Source organism: Rutilus rutilus (assembly GCF_951802725.1).
Source record: "Rutilus rutilus genome assembly, chromosome: 16".
NCBI lineage: Eukaryota > Metazoa > Chordata > Actinopteri > Cypriniformes > Leuciscidae > Rutilus > Rutilus rutilus.
The window spans coordinates 28665662-28685708 of NC_140224.1; the positions used below are offsets into that span (position 1 = coordinate 28665662).

The 20047-nt window shown below is 36.5% G+C and overlaps 2 protein-coding genes across 3 annotated transcripts in view; one reads left to right on the forward strand and one right to left on the reverse strand.

Moving 5' to 3' along the window:
- Positions 1–5928, forward strand: part of nherf1a (NHERF family PDZ scaffold protein 1a) — a 21205-nt gene extending 15277 nt beyond the window's left edge. Inside the window, exons 4-6 of the mRNA XM_084435109.1 lie at positions 911–954; positions 4409–4525; positions 4612–5928. Of these exons, the coding sequence (XP_084291235.1) occupies positions 911–954; positions 4409–4525; positions 4612–4767 (317 nt within the window). The 3' untranslated portion in view covers positions 4768–5928. The remainder of the gene's footprint in view (positions 1–910; positions 955–4408; positions 4526–4611) is intronic.
- A 3714-nt stretch (positions 5929–9642) lies between these two features.
- Positions 9643–20011, reverse strand: mbtd1 (mbt domain containing 1). Of its 2 annotated transcripts, XM_084434915.1 has the most exons (17): positions 19830–20011; positions 18589–18790; positions 18242–18375; positions 18000–18114; positions 17790–17872; positions 17579–17696; positions 17351–17485; positions 17137–17225; positions 16069–16303; positions 15921–15976; positions 15740–15844; positions 15390–15537; positions 15231–15313; positions 14877–15111; positions 14085–14156; positions 12888–13055; positions 9643–10523 (listed from the first exon to the last, which is right to left on the reverse strand). In XM_084434915.1, the coding sequence occupies exons 1-17, from the start codon at positions 19848–19850 to the stop codon at positions 10405–10407; spliced, it is 2118 nt and encodes a 705-aa protein (XP_084291041.1). In that variant the 5' UTR covers positions 19851–20011; the 3' UTR covers positions 9643–10404. The 2 variants fall into 2 exon arrangements, with proteins under 2 accessions (XP_084291041.1, XP_084291042.1); XM_084434916.1 differs by lacking the exon at positions 12888–13055.
- Positions 20012–20047: the final 36 nt, after the last annotated feature.

Sequence of the window (20047 nt, forward strand, 5' to 3'; positions counted from 1 at the left end):
ATAGCAATGTTTCCCAATTCTTAAAAGGCTTTTTTTTTCCTGTTTCCTATTTCTTTTTCCCAGAAGGAAACTCACTGTCCAGCCACTGTGCTGTGAATTTATAACTAAACTCTTAGGCCAATGGCAAAATCTTACTTCAGAGTAAATAAAATTAATATATAGTATAGTAAATTAAAGTATAGTAAGTATTATAGTAAATAATTTAGTTAGTGAATGAAATATTTAAAAAATGTTATTCAACGGTTCTGTAAGATTTTTTAAAAGAAGTATATGTAGTATTGTTTTGTATATGTAGCTTGACAAAAACAAATCAAAATATAAGAATATTCATAACATGAATAAAACCCCTCACTCACATTATAATTAATTAAACTCTTTTTTTTTTTTTTTATGATGGCGCCATGTGTAAATTAAGCACTAGTTAAAATCCAAATTGACAATTCTTATTTTTTTAAGTGTTTATTATAAAGGATTTATCTGTGCCCATCTTTTTCTTTTTTTTCATTCTTTGATCAAAAACGTTAACCTCATCTCCCTCTCAAAACGGTGTCTGTTCTCTTCATGACATACGTATGTCTCGGCGGACAGTGGGACTAAAAACCCTCCACAACTGCAAACTGGCATTCAGATCTGCCTCCACTTAGTTAGCAACGCCCAACTTCCTACAAGCCAATCAGTTCCCGAGAACAAAATCCAGTCCCGCCCTAAAAAAATTATTCTCATTCCAAAAGCCGCTTCATTCGGATATACATCACAATAGGCAAGAAAAGACTATCGCAACTAACTTAAAGAAATCATGAATCTCTTAACCTTTTTCCCCAAGTTGCATTTGAACTAACTGTGAGACAAATATATCTGATCTCTAAAGCTTATCTCTAGGCCTTATGAATGTGTCGTTCTCTGTTCGCAGGTGCACTCCCAGAGCCTGTTCTCAGTCATGATGCAGTAGATCAGGTGAGCAACGTCTGGCTCTACGATGAATGAAGCAGAGTTTCAAAGATTACATGTATTAAGACCACCCATCTTCATTTGTGTCAAGAAGACATGCGTGTGACCCTTTACATGTCTCGTAAAGTGGTCGAGTGACACGCGTTCAGGCGTTTGCATTTGCTAAACTTGCTCGATCACGTTTATTGGCTGATGAAGTGTAATAGTGTCTGAGTGTCAGTGATGGGATTAGACAGGCAGTATTAGGACGAGGGTAAACCTGTGGTGTCTGATAACCAGATTTCAGGACACTTTTAATGCAGTGTCCTGGTTTCTCTCTACCAGCTCTCCTCTATCACTTTTCCCACTTCTAGATTAGACTAGCTGTGAGAGAATGATAACCTGGAGCAGATAATCGCCACTTCCTCCGAGTTAATGGAAGCTCTTTGTCCAGGTATCTGCTGGTAGATAAAACATCTTAAGGATGTGCGGGAGAGTTTTTGCTCTTTTTCGTCACACAACACAGAAACATTTAACCTTATCAAGCTGTAGGCCTGGTACCGCTGGCGTTTGTCAGATACTCTTTCACCCTCTGATGTTTGTCTGGCTCTGATTCCTGGCTCTTGCACAGCTGTAGATAGCAGAGAGTTTGAGTCTTGTAAATCCATCATTACTTTTGAGATATGTGAATCATCATGTGGTTTATATCAGTTGTTCTGACATCAGTAGGAGACAAGGAATTTTTGTAAAATTCCTTAATTACATCATACTTTCTCCTATGAAGGACTGTTTTTTTTTTTTTTTTTGCTACACTGTATAAACAAAACAAGCTAATTTTAATTTTCTGATGTAGTGCAACAAAATCCTTGCTTTCATGCTGGTCACACCGATGCTGAAACCTACTTGATATAGGCATACTTTTTAAATAAATGAATGCTTTTATTCAGCAAAGATTTAAATTGATCAAAAGTGACAGTAGAGACATGTATATGTTACAGCAGATTTCTATTTCAAATGAACCTTCTATTCGGTTTCCACAAAATGATTAACTCTTTCCCCGCCAGCATTCTGGATCATTCTCTCAAAAAACAGCTTTGCCATCACAGAATACATACATTATTAATTTGTTTTAATATATTAACACAGAAAACAATATAATCATTTCACAATATTACTGTTTTTACTGGGGTTTTTTTAATCAAATAATTGCAAAATTGGTGATTTATAAGAGACTTATTTTAAAAACATAAAATATCATGGTTGCACTTTATTTTACAGTATTGCACTTATGTCATAGTGTACGTACCTACGAAAGTAATATAAGGTAACTACATGGGTTAGGTTTAGGTGTAGGTTCAGGGTTAGTACCTAGTTATTACCCAGTCATTGTAAATACTATAAGTACAGTATTTATTTATGTAAGTATGTAAACTAAGCTAAGCTAAGTAAACTAATCTATGTAAACTAAGTATGTTTACTTATCTTGAGTATGTAAAATAATGTGCTACAAAAATAATATATATATATATATATATATATATATATATATATATATATATACAGTATATCCCAAACTTTTGAGCAGCAAATAGTACTTGCTTCTTTGTAAATTTTGTAAGGTTACATACCAAAAAAAAACAGATTTGTTTTATGCATCATCATGTAATATTGACAACATACAAATACAACAAATTTAGTGCAACAAACTCTTGCTGTTTTCAAGCTTGTTTTATTCTTATACTGACTGTGCTGTGTGCTTATGCTGGCTGTGTTTTGGATTTAAAGTTTCTGAAACCTGCTTGATTTATAATACAACATTTATAGATTCCAATAATAATGGAACCGGTGAAGCGATCATTACATTTTAAAATGTCTCAGCTCTGAAATATTTCGTTGGTTAGAATGTGGTTCAGTCTCTTTAAAATTGATCTCTTAACCTTCACAAACAACTTGAAATGTATAGGAATTTCAAATCTTTGTTCAGGTTAGTCTGACTATGTTCTGTTGAAATTATTTCATTTGCATTACATCAGGTTCCCGTGGCAACTGACCAAAGTTGTTTGTGATGGTATAGCAACCATGGTATGGAGACCTGAATTGAGGATCTATTATTTTGTAACATTTTTCAGTTGCTATAATCTCTTAATTAACCCCACTTACAGATGTAACTTTCCTACTGAACTCAGAGCTTGTTCTTATACCCACACTTGCGGTGTTTGGAGTGGACTTGACCACTTGTCTACTTGCATGACGTATTTCCTGTGTTTGGCCCAAGTGTTCAAGTCGGCGTGAAAGACCACAAGTGTGTGTAGAACTTTTGATTACCTGATGGATCACACATACATACAAAATAATTATTTTATAAAATACATGCACTCATCTACACTTAATGTTTTACTACAAATTTATATGTAATATTCATTTATTTGATTAATTTTAATCATTATTTTTAACTAATGCTGTAGTTATCTTTGGCGTCTTGTGTACGTAAGTTCCTGAACATGATGAATGATGGGACACACTTAGCTTCATATACCGCTTTGAAGCTGTGTTAGAGAGAGAGTGTGGATTTAAGCTTTGACATTTATCAGACCTGGGATAGCCTTGGACATCATGTGGCATGCACACACTTTCAAGTGGGTATTAGAATTAGAATTAGAATTAGAATTCAACTTTATTGTCATTGCACATGTCACAAGTACAAAGCAACGAAATGCAGTTTGCATCCATCCAGAAGTGCTTTAGCAAGAATATAGATATATTGTAGATATGTTACAAATGTACACAGTATGAAAGTATGTTATGAATATACTATAACTATAAGTATACAGGCTATAACTGTAGTGAATGTACAAGCTATGAACAGGTTATACGTATGGTTATAAATATGAAAGGCTATAACAGACTATAAATATACAATACCGGTATGCAAGTATTAATAAACAGCTGTAGAACTATAATTATTGTATTGTATTGTACAGTATGATTGTCTATACAGTATTTACAGTAGTGCAGTTAAGATCAGGGAGATATATATGGATAAATTATACAGTAATGCTATAAAGTGCAAGTGGCTGTAAGTGGCGGTTCAGTCCACGTTATTTTTGTGTGTATGAGGATATTGGGACAGGCCCATAGTCAGATTGTGACCTGAACAAAGCTCAGGGTCCATCTTGGGGTTTGTTTTTGGTACTGCACTTCGTGAGAGAGCGCGTTAAAAATGAATAAAAAAATGAATTCTGTCAGTTGTTCCAAACTTTCTTCTGTGGCAAAGGCAAAGATATTTGGAAGAATATGGGTAGCTTCTCAGTTTAGGTTTCAATTGACCAAAAAATGGAATGGAAGTCAATAGGAACCAAGACGTTTTGTTCAAAATATAATAAAAAAATGAAATGCACACAGGTTTGGAACGGTGAATTATTCCTTTAATTGTGTTTTAATGTAATGTTTATATTAATGTCTTATATTTCCTTTGTTGCAGGTGAATGGAAAAGCAACCCTGGAGGAAAAGCCTAAAGTAGCTATGAGTCTGTCGACCTCTAGCACCTCCTCCAACACCTCCACTTCTGCAGCTCCAGCCAGCACCTCAGAACCAGAGGTTTGTGTCCACACACACACACATTCTTGAGTATATGGAGACCGCAAGGTCTAGAATGTTGATTTTTCACAATGATACGTTTGCAGGAGAAACCAAAAGAGAAGGCTTCAAGTGATGGCGCAGGACTATCTCTGAACATGTCTCTGCAACAGGCCAAGGAACTAGCTCACAAGAAACGCTCCAACAAGAGAGCCCCGCAGATGGAATGGAGCAAAAGAAACGAGCTCTTCAGCAACCTCTGAGCCTCCTTTGTGCCTGCCCTCTTACCCGTTTTTTTTTTTTTTTATGTTTTTCTTACTTCCTCTCCCCTTCTATAATTGTCCGTCCCATCATGCCTCTCTGCTCCTTTTCTCGGTCTTTCAATACACTCGCACACAATTAGAAACCCGTTCACATGTATGTTTTTAAACCAGTGTTATTTCGCCTGTGTGATTTCTGAATCTGTTGATTTTTAATGTCTGATAAATGTTTGTCGACTTGATTTACCTCTATATCACTGATATAAGACGAAATATACGACTTAACATTACTGTATAATGTACAGTCTAGAATATAATTTTTTTTTTTTAAAGAAGAAAGCTTAAATGATATCTGAAACATATATTGGTATATTTTCTTGCTTTGATGCAGTATTGATGGCCCTTCAAGAGCGCTGTATAGTATCTGATGAGTTTCTTTAGGACTAGTCTTAACTTTTAGAGCAGCAGCAATCCATCAAGTTTTCATTTTGGGGTTATGATCAATTCATAATGAAGTGTAGAAACTACAGCCTTTTAATTTTGTAAATGTGAGCTGTTTTTGGTGTGGGACCCATTAACCACTGAAATGATACTGTTTGACTGAATGATTGACATGTTAGCTGATAAACCTTCTCATTAAAGGTTTTATTTAAAGTGCTCGTTTAGTGGATGTACTATGCTTTTTAAACAGCACATGGTAATGAGTAATGGATGTTTTAAGCACAAAATCTGTGGTGTAATTATACTTGTAAATCTTCCACTGTATTTGATTTCCTCCGCAAATGCTCGCTTCACTCCATATGACTTTCACATTTTAATTCAGATATTGAAACGTACCTGCTTTAAATAACTGTTAAAGAACAATGTAAGTCTCTTTGTTCTACACCAAAAAACAAGATTTTATAATGAACGTTATTAAAAATGTCCGGTCTGTTATGACTGTATTTATATAAAAGAATTAATAAATAAAAATCACTCATTACTCGACTGAATAACTTTAGTAGCTTTAATAAGGATAAATGTATATTTAATTCATACAGCGAAGACTATACAGTGTTTTATTTTTACATTTGATTATTCAATTTCTGTAGTGGTTCTTACTTGAATTCTACTCTTAAATAGTCTGTACCTGAAAAAACATTAAAGCACTGTTTTAATAATTTGTATCCTTCTTATATTGTATTTGTTCCTGTTGTTTGTAATTTGCATCTTTGTTATTGATAACAATTTTAACAAAACTTACAATGTCCACCATAATTTCCAGTCTGAGACTGCTGGCCTGGTGCCACGTTTAGGTCAGCAATTTCAAACCGGAAGTTGTTTCTGGACTGACGCTGTTGTCCTGAAACGTATGGTTCTGTAGAACCAACTTCCGGTCTGAAATGGAATTTGATGAATGAAATGAATTTTCCACATCAAAGACCTTTTGTTTTTATAAATATGAACATTGGCTTGCATTTTAACGTACGCGCACTGGTTCGCGCAAGTTAAAATCTGTGCATACGCAAGTTTTATAAATAAGGCACCCGGTCTGAAACGGCTGGTCTGAAACTGCTGTTCTGCAGAAAACTGCTGTTTTGAAGAAACAACTTCCAGTTTAAAACTGCTGGCTTGAATCATAACCAGGCGGTCTGCTATGAATGTATTTATATCCAAGTACAGAACTAACTTTCAGTCTGAAATTGCTGGGCTGAAACTGCTGTTTCAGGACCAACTTCTGAACCAACTTGTTGCCTGAATATGCAGAACCAACTTCTGGCCTGAAACTGCTGGCTTTGGTTCCACAGAACCCACTTCTGGTCTGAAACTGCTGGCTTTGGTTCCACAGAACCCACTTCTGGTCTGAAACTGCTGGCTTTGGTTCTACAGAACCCACTTCTGGTCTGAAACTGCTGTTTTCATATATATATTTATGCAGAACCAACTTCTGGTCTGAAACTGCGGGCTTTGGTTCTGCAGAACCAACTGTTAAAAACAGTACGGTTCCTGGCTTTCTGCAGAACCAACTTTCAGTCTTAAAAGGCTGGCTTGAATAATGAACAATAATGACTACAGTCTGTTATGAATGTATTTATATACTGTTTAATAGTGTTGCATGGTATATAGCTAGTATTACTTGCATGACTAGTATTGCAGCACCCTGCTGTTAAAAACAGTACTATTCCTCATTTTATTAGTACAGAAGCAACTTCTGGTCTGAAACTTTTTTTTCTTCACTTTTTTTTAACTTGGAAATTTTTGGTTTAATGGACTTTCAATAGATGGATAAAAATTATGAGAGAATATTAAAAATCTTCATTTGTATTCCAAATATGAATAGAAGTCTTATGGGTTTGGAACAACAATGGTAAGTAAAAAAAATGAAAGAATATGATATTTTTTAGGTGAATTATCACTTTAAGTACCAAGCACCAAAATAATTGAACAGATAAATGTTTAGTATCCTTTTTAATTCAGTGTAAAAATTTCTTCTTTTTTTTTTTTCAAATTCAACAGATACATTTTCACAGCCATGCGGAAACAGTTCGAAATGCTTGTAAACAAATTAACATAAAATTTGACCAACAAAAGCTTTCCCCCCACAATTAAACTATATACATAAGCTATCAAACCCTATATCACAGCACACATCATCATCATCATCATTAGAAATAAAGCAAAGACCAAATACAGACTCTATCAAAAAAAGTTACAAACCCACCACCCTCATCCCTATGTACTATGAGGGTCAACGTTAGTTGTTTTTTTGTTTTTTTATCGTTATAACAAAGGATTTCGGCTACTTGTATCCAAAATACAGATCTGAAGTTATAATTGCCAGCACTCCAAATTATAATTACAGACTTAATTCTCCTTTAATAGACCTAATGAATGAGTTATCAAATATATATATATATATAGCACCATGATGTGATTACTGAGGACAGAGGGAACGTCACAAAAACCCGTGTTAGTATCGAGACCAGAACAACACTGGCCCTTATAAGATTCTCACATTGCTGCATGCACTGATAATCACTCTACTGGACAACATATTTTTCTTTATATATTGTATTCTGCTTCTCTATTTTTGACTCAATAGCTTTACGTATGTGGAAAAACACAACACAGAGGATAAGGCATCAATTCTGCTGACGAGAGAGTGTTTACTTAAAGGTGAAGTTGTGCGTTTGGATTTAAATTCATTTGAGGGTAGCAGCGAAATTTGCCTCAACAGTCATATTTTAATTGCAAAAACAATTGAAATTGTGGTGTTATAATAATTATTAAAAAAAGAAAATGTAATTTAGTTGACATGCGTGATCATTACCAGTGTGTACCTAAATCCTGATGCTGTGGATGAGGTTTATGAGGGGAAAAAAAAAATGACATTGGAAATAAATGTAACATTCATTATAAAAAAAATAAAAATAAAGAGAAAAAAATATATAAGCATTGAAATATGTATGAACATGACAACATTGATGTGGTTTGCTGCAGCTAATATAAAATGTGGCCAAAGTCCCAGTTTGACGTTTATGACAGTGCCTTACATTTGTAAAACTAAACATGCATACAACACAACAGCTACTGAAGAAACCCCCAAAAAAATTACAACAAAAAATAAAACATAAATCAATCCATAATGATTCAGTACAAACACCTGCTAAAACCCATGAAAGGAAGAAAAGTAAAATTACAAAAGAGCGAAAAGCAACAGCTGTTAAAAAAATACATTGGATCTTTATACAGTGAACCATAATTTAACATGGATCTAACTACAACGTGTGGGTGACCATTTACAAAATTTTGTCAGCATTTGACGAATGCAAGCAAAGATGAACCAGAGAAAAACAATGACATGGTCACATTTTTCAGGAGCTTCAAATATAAAAAAAAAGAAAAAAAGAAACGGCGGTTTCGTAAGTCGAATCGGATGGTCTATGAAGCGTTTAGCCACAAACCTTCAAATAAAGCAGAAGTCAATGAGATACATTTCCTGAGAGTTCACCAACAACCTTACTGGTATTGAATAGAGCTTATAGTTATACTAAGATAAACCACTATGCGCATGTATTTTATAGGATGTTATAAAGGTTATTTACACTCAGAATGATCTATAACAGGGAAAGCTCAAGTCTAGCTCTTAGAAAAATTGTCACAGTTTTGCAATATATTGTAAGAACATTTCGTTTTAAGTCTATAGAATGTATCTAGCCTATATATTTATGAGCTGTAATTTTTTTGTATTCAGAGTAAGACATCATAAAAACAACACAGACATTATTGCACAACATTCTTATCCATTTCAAGAACTCTGTCAATAACATGCTATGATACAAATATAAATGATGTGTAGACTTTTAAAGTGAGATAAGCCATGTGTCCAAGTGTGGATATCTGCCTTTTGCATAAAATATAATGAATATACCCTTTCAAATGGAGCATGAAAACTACCCTATTGCAACCTTAGCAAGGCTGAAGAACCACATGAATCCTCAACCATGTGGATTTCAAAATGTACACTTTCTGTTAGAGGTAGTAAATATGTTTTTATTCTGGAATGAATGCTGTGGGTTAAGGAAAATGCACGGGATGTGATGCGCTTTCTTGCTGATGTACGAGCAGAGAGGCTGGTAAACAAACGAGCTGGTGCTGTATTGTTCAGTGACTCGCAAAAAGTCTTCCAGAAGAATCCTCTGTTGTGCCGTCAACATCAAAGATGACATTAAGGTAGTGTTCAGGTAGCAGTGATTGCTTATGTTTTATTCTACGGCTCACAAAATACTTCGACCGCCGGTATATATAAAAATGGCTCTTGAAAACGAAATCAAAAACGTAACCATAAACATTGGCGTCAAATGTAGAATAATAACTTTTTTTTTCTTTTTTTTTTTTGCATATCATAATCTTCACTTTGACTTGAGCACATCCCACCTCTAGAATCACGTAATACAATAAAGCTGCAGGTTTTTACTATCGGTTTACAGGCCAATACACCACTTTTTATCCCTGTAGTGCAAATTGTGAGTGTTTCCCATTAGTCTACTCTTCATACCAGTAAGGTTTGATTTCAATACCATCATCCCTCAATCCACTACTATATGTATACGTTTAAATATTTATATATGTGTGTTTAATATGAATGTCATACATATATGAATATACTGTCTCAATATAGATTTTTACTACTCTTACCAAATGCACACCCACCCAAAACAAATGAAACAGCGCAAGAAACACACAAGGTACTGAAATCTTACCCTCCCAAAAAAACGTTTTTTTTTTTTTTTTTTTTTTTTACCAAAAGGGGAGAATAAGACCGAAAAAAAGGGCAGAAAACTTCAAGTACAATGAACACTGAGGAGGAAAAAGTCCATTGGGCAAACTGTTTAAACAAAACATCAGGACAAACAACAGCATCCCCGTTTCAAACAAAATCCACCATTTATACACAATCTTCTCTCTAGGATCAATGACTGAGAAGTCCTTTCTTCAAGTTTTTCAAACCTGAAAAGCAACCAAAAAGAACTAAAAGAGAGAGACCTGGTGTGAGGGAAAGTCACTGTGTCTTCTTCCAGGCCTCGTGTGCATCGCTCAGAGTGGGATTTTTCCAGTGCTTTTGGCAGTGAGGTGAGCCTCTGTGATGGCTGATGCTGCTCAGGGCTCCTGTCTGATGTAGTAACTGCCTGAGCCGTTGCTCTCCTGGTCTGAGATGCCCTGCGAGAAGGTGAACTCGTCGATCTCCGGAGTCTCTTCTTTTAACTGCAGCGAGGCCTCTGGAAAACAAAAACGAGACACGAGAAAAACAGTTCAGAAAATGTAACACTAGTGGGAGAAGACAACAGCAAAGATGGAAAATTTGGCTGTGAAGGACACCTGAGGACTAGTACTTTACACTCAGATATAATGAAGAGGGTGGAAAGGAGAAGTAACACTACACTCCTCAACTGCAATAACCAAACTTTTTCAATTTTAGTTGCCAGAATCGGGAGCATGTTGCAGCATTCACATAATGAAATCAACCAGGCAGCGATACACAAGGTTTTGGTATTTTAGTAGGCTAATAAAAACTCACCTGCGATGTTTAAAGGGACAGATCACTCAAAAATTAAACTTACTCTCATGTCATCCCGTACGACTCTCTTTTTTCCCATGGAACACAAAAGGAGATTGTTTTTCCTTCTACTGAAGGTGAAAGGAGACAGGTGCTGTCAAGCAGACTAAATCCTACTATTCACTTAAAATCCTCCCCTGTAGCTCGTAAAATTATTATACACCATTCGAGGACATTTGGCATAATTCATTTTTAACTAACTAAGATTTTGGTCTGTTCCTCACTTTAAAAGACTTAGAAAATGTAGAATATAGAAAATAGTTACAAAGCCGGAGCCAACTATAATTAAAGAATGGATAGAAAAGAATGAATAAATTAATTAAAAAAATTTAAAAAATATTTATATTTATATATATTGGTGATGGAAAGACTTTCTTTTTCATTAAAGACAGAGATAAAATAATTCTTATTTTAAATTTAAATAAAGAGGGCCGTATATATCAAACCCATACGATCAGACTAATATTGAACAGTAAATGTTCTGCAAAATAGTCCCTTTAAGAGAATTGGCTCCCCATATTATTATTAATTGCTGTAAAAAATTAAATAAAAAGAGGAAAAATTAAGGCATTTTGTTTCCAGGATTGATGGCATACATATCTGGTGACAATACTGTAACCATATTAATATTAATGTTCTTAGTTGTTCATTGTTGTATGTGCTTTTCTAGTTATAATGAATAAATAAAAAAGACTGAACTACTATTATGATCACTTTAACTTAATGGAGCTTTTTTTTAAATGGTCATTTAGAAGCTTGACAGATCAGGGGTGTATTCCAGAAAGCAAGGTTACCTTACCCTCAAACATACCCTGAACTCTTGGTTGATTAAACCAAACCTTGCTTACACTCGAGGTATGCTGCTTCCAAAAACACATCCGGGAGTAAATTCATCCAACTCAGAGTATGTTCATGGTTAACACACCAGACATTCTCAACAGAGTGACGAGTCACCATGGAAACGGACACTAAGAAAAAGCGAGCCATACTACTTTTCTTACATACTTTATTGACATAATTATTGTGGTTGTGCAATAATTTTTCAATCTTTTCGCTTAATTAATCTTTAATCACTGTGAATGAGAACTATATCATTTGTTTGATGCTAATTATATAATAAAAAGAAAGACTGATTAAACTAAATCCAGTCTGCGCTTGCAAAGATAACATGGCTGTCTAAATTTATTTTGTTTCATCATTTTGCTGCCACATTGCTTGAAAGGTAAGATATATCATATCATAATTTATGTATTTTATTATAGAAATACATTATAGCATAGAAAATATCCTGTTGCAAATTTTTTTTTTTTAAACGTCTGAATGCAGATAAACGATGTGTGAGATGAGATGTATTTTAATATATATAGCTATATATTATAATAAAATTAACATTACCTTGTTTTAATAGCACATATTTATACACACACACACACACACACACACACACATATATATAATATTATGCACAATCTGTCACGCCCACTGGAGCCTCATCAATAGAGCACGCATGCGTTGAACACTGAAAGTTGAGGTTATCCGCTTACTTACCCTTAAACATACCCGGGTATGTCACATAACCTGCTTTCTGGAATACACCCCAAGTCCCATTTTATTGTGTTAAATGGAAAAAAGTAGGTAAGATATTCTAAAAAATGAAAAAAAAAAAAAAATCTCCTTTTGCATTCCATATAAATTCATACAACATGAGGGTGAGTCAAAAACAAAAAAAAATTTGGGTGAGCTATTTATTTAAAATCCAAAAGCTATTAATTCACACCACCCTTAGGTAAATAAAACAATGAGTCAGGTGTGGGATGAAACTGACCACGCACACACTTCTTCTGAGTCTAACGTAAAACTACCCTTCTTTTTTTTTTTTTATCATGCAACTGTTGTTAATGGTGTATGCGGCACATAATACGCACACACCTGATGACGTGCAACTCTTCATGAAGGCCAACCTGAAAAGTTCTACAGGAATGAGCTCAGTGGCGCCCTCTCCCTGAGTGATGGAGAATTGAGTTACCTGAGTTGAGAGAGCGATCATGCTCTACACCTGAGGTGGGAGGTCGCCCGGACCCAGAGAAGTGGGACAGGTAATGGGGCGGAGTCTGCTCTTCATCACCCGAGAAGCTCCTCCTCCTCAGAGGCCCACCCAAACCGATCGGCCTCCTCCCAACTGGAATCTTCCTCTCTAAACACCAAGCCAGACTGTGGTTACCGAAGTTACTGGGTTAGTGTTGCCCAGGCTACCGAGCTCAACTCCACAACACTGCAGGCCATCCTCCAGCTGAGCCCAAATTTCAACTCAGATCTGATTCTGAAACTTAATTTGATTTCTACAAGACAGAAGGGTGATTGTGAAACTGAAGCCCTGAGAAAAGGCAATGTGGAACCCAACATCATGACTGCAAACCTGACTTCTCCTAAACATTTGCTCATTCTCTCACCCCGAGGGAGTGTGCCACTGATAGCTACAGTTGTCTGTAATTATCCATGACCCCACTGAATCATGACAACTGCCACTGACTATTAAGCAGAACCAGACCAGACCCAAGCCAGAGAAAAACCAGTGGAAGCATCTCCTGGACCAACTTTGCACCCAAAATCGGTGAGAGAGGTAGAGAGAGAGAGAGAGAGGGTGAGAGAGAGAGAGAGAGAGGGTGAGAGAGAGAGAGAGAGAGAGAGAGAGAGAGAGAGAGAGAGAGAGAGAGAGAGAGAGAGAGAGAGAGAGAGAGAGAGAGGGTGAGAGTGAGAGAGAGGGTGAGAGAGGGTGAGAGTGAGGAGAGAGAGAGAGAGAAAGAAAGAAAGAAAGAAAGAAAGAAAGAAAGAAAAGAAAGAAAGAAAGAAAGAAAAAGAGGAGAGAGAGAAGAGAGAGAGAAAGAAAGAAAAAGAGAGAGAGAGAGAGAGAGAGAGAGAGAGAGAGAGAGAGAGTGAGAGAGAGAGAGAAAGAAAGAAGAAAGAAAGAAAGAAAGAAAGAAAGAAAGAAAGAAAGAAAGAAAGAAAAAGAAAGAGAGAGAGAGAGAGAGAGAAAGAAGAGAAAAAGAGAGAGAGAGAGAGAGAGAGAGAGAGAGAGAGAGAGAGAGAGAGAGAGAGAGAGAGAGAGAGAGAGAGAGAGAGAGAGAGAGAGAGAGAGAGAGAGAGAGAGAGAGAGAGAGAGAGAGAGAGAGAGAGAGAGAGAGAGAGAGAGAGAGAGAGAGAGAGAGAGAGAGAGAGGACTCACTTTTCTTTTGTCCTTTATACTGTGCTGTCTTTTTTTTCTGTTTTGAGACATTTGGAGGTGCTTCTCTTGCGGCTGAGGACGAAAGGGACAAGCTGTTATTCTATGCAGCCAATCATTAAAACTTCATACAAATACATTATACATAGACGAAAAATGATCAAGCAGCAGATTTTTATTTGCTCTGAATTAAAAAAAAATGCAGACACAGCATAAATCTACAAAAAGTGCTCATTCAGAAAGTGTCATATGATTTTATATTTAGCATTTATAGAAAAAATTTACCAGATATGATTATATTGTGATAATTATTTCATATTATATAATAAATGGTTGTTATAATTAAAATGATTAGCCTATTCTTATTTATTACTTGCATAGTACACAAGTCATGTGACTAACGTTATCCTTTATGTGCTCTATTAAAGGACACTTGATTGGTTGTATCTGTTAAATAGACAGAAGAAACGTTTGGAAATGCAGTAATTATTAGTAATCGCATAACAGTAATTATTACATACAACTCTTAAACATATTGGCCATGTCAAAGTTCACATCAGGTGAAGGTGAAAGTTCCTGAATACTGAGTAGACAATGCCGCTATACAGAGGTCAGTCAATCATACATGGGTAATTTGCATCAACAATAAAGTATAAATCTAGGGGTCAGAGGAGTAGAAAATGGCTGTGTAAATAAAATAAAAATAAAAAAAAACACTATTAATATGAGAATAGAGTGTTGCTATGAAACCATTTGAACTTTCAACAGTCAGAATCTTCTGTAGTGTTCACTCACTCTGTGCGGCGGGCGGCTGCAGCTGATAGCCAGTCAGTTGGCACCAGCCTACGGGGTAGAGATCTGGAGACTCACAGTCCACCCACTGATCGTACTCATCCTCCCAGCCGTCAAAATGAATGCGCAGGAGTCTGTGTACGATCCTGGTCACTGTGGCGACACACACCAGACGTGGCTCCATCAGATCCACTGCCTCCAGCTTCATCCCTGTACGGAAGCCGTGATTTGGTACATCCTGAGGGAAAGAGAGAGCAGACGATTCAATGGCATGCACCACAATGCAAAACAAAACACAATGCATATTTTGAAAAAAAAACAAAATGTTTATCTCACAGTCTATGCATGAAAACTTACTTTGTTAAAGAGCTTCACAGGGGCTGCAATTGAACTTGTTTCTCTGAGGTAGTCAAACCATTTAAACGGGAGTTTGGTGTACCCTGTGGAGCAGTTTCAGATTCAGTCAGTGATGATGTCACATAAGATCACGCTGCAAGAAAGAGAGAGGAAACGCACCTCTTGGGGGTGTGAGCTCAATGTTGTTGATTTCACAGAAGCCGACTGGGAAGATGGAGGGAGAGGTTGAGTGGTAGCAGAACCAGTCTGACCCATCAGCAGCCTCTGAACCATCAATCCCGATCATCAGGTACCCGTCTGCCAACACCTGAGAGAAGGTTACATGATCAGTTAAAAATACCTGCATTTCATGATTTCCATTCTACATACTTTTATATCTACCAATGACACCAGCTCTGAATTACAAATTACTATTTCAAACATTTTTAATGTACTTGGACAAAAAAAAAAAAAAACATAACACTGCAGTTGTACAACTCAACATCTAAGTCAATCAGACAAAACTTTACCTTTCTTACAGTAGCAACACATATAGCAGAGAGATTTAGAGGGTCTATTGCCTCCAACTTCATTCCGTCTTTAAACCACTCCCCGCTCTGATCCACATCCCTAACCTGTGGGTTTAAAAGATGACACGCATGAGCAGGTAGAAGCAGGCGCCTGCCAACACAGAGTCGAATAAAAATGTACCTTAAGAAACAACTGCGGGGGAGCATCCATCTGACCCTCCATTTTCTTCATCACCTCTGCAGAAGGCAACATTAGAGACATTTAGATCCATAAGCCACAACAAGGTCATCAAAAGTTATGCTAAAACCATTCAGACTCCCACACTGACCAGATCTTTTGAAACGATGTCCAATGCTTCGTGACCAGCCAATGGAGTGGATGAGTGGGCTGAACATGTGACACCAGAAGTCGTCAGTGCCGTCCTGGCTCTCTTCATACACCAGACGCAGACGCCCGCCAATCACCTGTTCCACCAAGGCCACGCGAGTCCGACACAGGTGGGTCTTATCCACAACTTCCACACGCATCAGTTTCTTAAACGCGTACTGCATGTTCTCGTGAACCTTCAAGTTAAACATTTAAACAAACAGTTTAAATGAGACTTGTGCACTACCGTTCAAAAGTTGGGGTTCGTAAGATTTTTTTGTAATGTTTTTGAAAGAAGTCTCTTATGCTCACCAAGGCTGCATTATTTTGATAAAAAATACAGTAAAAACAGTACTTTAGCGAAATACGGTTACAATTTAAAATAACTGCTTTATTTTTTAATACATTTTAAAATGTAAATTTAAATATGATGGCAAAGCTGAATTTTCAGCATCATAACTCCAGTCGTGATCCTTCAGAAATCATTCTAATATGCGGATTTGCTGCTCAAGAAACAATTCTTATTATTATTATCATCAATGTTAAAAACAGTTGTGCTGCCTAATATTTTTGCAGAAACCATGATACAATTTTACTTTCAAAAGAACAGAATTTATTTGAAACACTATAAATGTCTTTGTCGCTTTTTGATCAATTTAATGCGTCCTTTTTTTTTTTTCAAATCAAGAAATTGTAAAGATTCATCATTATATACCTGCATGTGTCCACATAAAATTAATTATGAGTGCTACTTGCAAAAAGCCGAACAATAAAAAATAAAACCTTTTCACAAAGATGACAAAAAGTAGATATGCTCTACATTTGACTCTTATCTCAATGTCAAAAGAGGTCTGCTCCTTTTTACAGTAAGACAGTCCGACACCTTTACCCCCATGTTAATCCGTTTTGTGAGGAACTATTTCCTGGTGTATTTTCTCATCATAGCAGGAAGATCTTGCTCTACAGGTTTTTCCAGAGTCTCTCTACTGAAGTACTGCTTTATGGTCACTGCTGGGATACAGCATCTTACCTTCGTGGCAAAATCCGGCGGAAGAGTTTTGGCTCCAGTGAGTCGTTTCACAAGAAACGGTTTCCAGTTAGAATACTTATGCTGGATGGCTATGAAGTTGAAAATATATTTAAAATTTATAATTACTCCTATTCAGCAATGGCAAGTTTACACTATTTTAACAGCAAAAAAAACCTGCTAATCACAGTTTTGAATAGCTTAATGTTTTACATACATTTAGGAGGCACCAGTGGCTTTCCACTAGAGGCACACCATCCAACAGGGTGGACTTCTGGGATACACAGATTACACCAGAAGTCTCTGCTTGAGTCATTATCAAAACCCTCATAGCGCAGAAGAGCTTTAAAACCTGAGAAGATTAGAAAATAAGTAAGTTAATTTCAATACATCAAACATTCTTAAAAGCAAAAAGAACTTGACAGTTGTTAAACTACAACATTACCTGCCAGTTTGACAATCCCTGCTACCCAGTAAACTTTTGTGGAGAGGTTTGTGTCAGAATTGAGGACCTCCACCCTCACCCCATCAGCTATGTCACCCCAACACGTGCCCATGGGCACCTGGAGAGTTATCAAGTCACACGCAGAGTATTCATAAAACATACATGCAAGCCAAAAGATTATAAGAAAAACAATTATGATAATAATTCTCACATGTTTGAAACAGCTGACTGGTGCCCCAACTAGATTATTGCTACAAATGTACCGGCCCCAGTCAAAGCCTTCAACAGGAACCACTTCATGAGAAAAACAGCAAAAAGAACAAAAAGTTGTGGTTAAATATAATGACTGTGATTTTTTTAAAATCAGTTAGGCAGACATTTCACACAATGAAACTTTAAACTTAGTCAAGTAGCCATTCACCTGATTTTGATTTAGCTTGGTTCTGTTGATTTGCTTGATACTGTGCGTAAGCTGCCAACTTTGCCATTAATGGCTGTTTCTGTAAGACTTTTGCCTTTTTTGTTGGTGGTTTACCCTTGATAGGACACAAAAAGAATAAAATACAATATGTCAAAGCTATGGAAATAGAAAAAACAACAACAACAACAACAACAGAGGTAGTATTTTTATTTGAAGTGCTTCTTAAGTCCATGAGTAGTTACCTGAAGTCTTGCCAGTATACTGGCCTTTTTAGAATTGGAGGAATAGCTTCTGGAGCAGGATACACTGCAGAATCTCTTTGTTTTAGAGTAGAAAGCATCTCGTACACCAACCATACCACACATCTCACAGGTTGCTGCATGAAAAAAAAAAAAAAATTATATTCACACTATTTAACACATCCTGTACGAAAAGCAAACCATAAAATTATTTTTGTTAGTTAGGGGGTAAACATTTTCATTAGAAGTTACATTGTAATCATGGTTAAATTATAACAAGGAGAAAAATATATACTGTGTTCTTTTTATTTCCAGGTTTACATGAAAAATAATGTATGGACATGACTAACCCATTCCAGCTTTTCCATCAGGATAGGTGTAGACCTGGCCGTTGTTTTTGATGATAGGCAGGCTGGCGGGGATGCTGGGGACTTCATCCTCACTGTCCTCTGAGCTGGAGCTGCTACTGCTGTCTTCACTGCAACTGTCATATCCGTCAAACATCCCGAACGAATCTCTTCTCTTTCGCTCTGAGCGGGGAGTGTGCTCAGCCTACATGCGACAAGGTGAGAAGAGGGTGAAAATGTGGAGAAAATAGAGAAGAGCAATAGTCAAATTAAAGAAAGGGCAAAGAAAGACAAGGATTAAAGCTCACTTATACAGCCATAATAGTTAAATAAATAATTACCTCTGACATAATACAGCGCGATTAATATTACAGTCAGTGATAACCATAATCTTTATACTAGTTCATCAACGCTTTAATGAGCAGGGAATTAGGAAGCAGAGCAAATCACATTAATAAAATTGAAGGTTCTCAGGGGTCACAAAAAAGCAAATACCACGTACAAAGGGGCAATATCATCAGCATCCAATATCCCCACAGGGCATTTCAAGAAAGGAGATAGCTAGAGCAAAAGACTCATTTCATATTTTCAATGATATTTACTGTATTTGCATGGTTTATATGTTTTTTTTTTCAATATTGAACTGCTAGGCTGGTGCATCAGACAAGGATTTGTCCAAACCACTGTGACCTGAATTCAAAAAACATAATTTCAGACCAGTTCTTCATCTAAAAGCATGCCATTTCCATTCCCATTTGCTAAAATACAATTTCACCAAAATCTATACATTTAATATCCCACCTTTAAGTAAAATGTCTGTCATTTCACAAGCCAACACAACACAAACATCCACATATGCTGTGCCTCAAAACCTGCATAAACAGAACGTTTCATGGAAACGACCTAAACGCGTTTATAATCCCCATAAATACTGTCTACTAACTATGTTTTGATTCACGACCATAAACACAAACATAGACACAATCATGGGCCTGCGGGTATATTTCAGCTGCACAAAACACATACATAATCAGTTGTTTTTGCACCATTTAGTGAGACAGTTGGTTTGAATGAACGGGCACATAGCATAGAAAGTATTACGAGTGATTTGAATGAGGTAAATGCTGTAGTTTGTGTGACTAGCAGGATCTGTTTCTGACAACCAAAACAAAGAGGACGGCTAACACTGCTAGCCGCTAACTGCGCTAAATCAAGGAAGCGGGCTCAAACAAACTCTTTCTTACCATATCCCTTGGGTTTTCCATTAGCCCTTCATACACGTCGGTATCTTATGTTCGGTGTGGTATGGTCCGAGAGCCCCCCGGGGGGGAAGGGCCTGGCTTGAAATTATTTACTCTAAAGCAAAAAATAACTCCAGTTGATTATCAACAATTGTCATGGTTCGAGTGCGCATGCGCGTGGATCTACAATGATTGGCATGGACATTAGCCAATAACGGTTA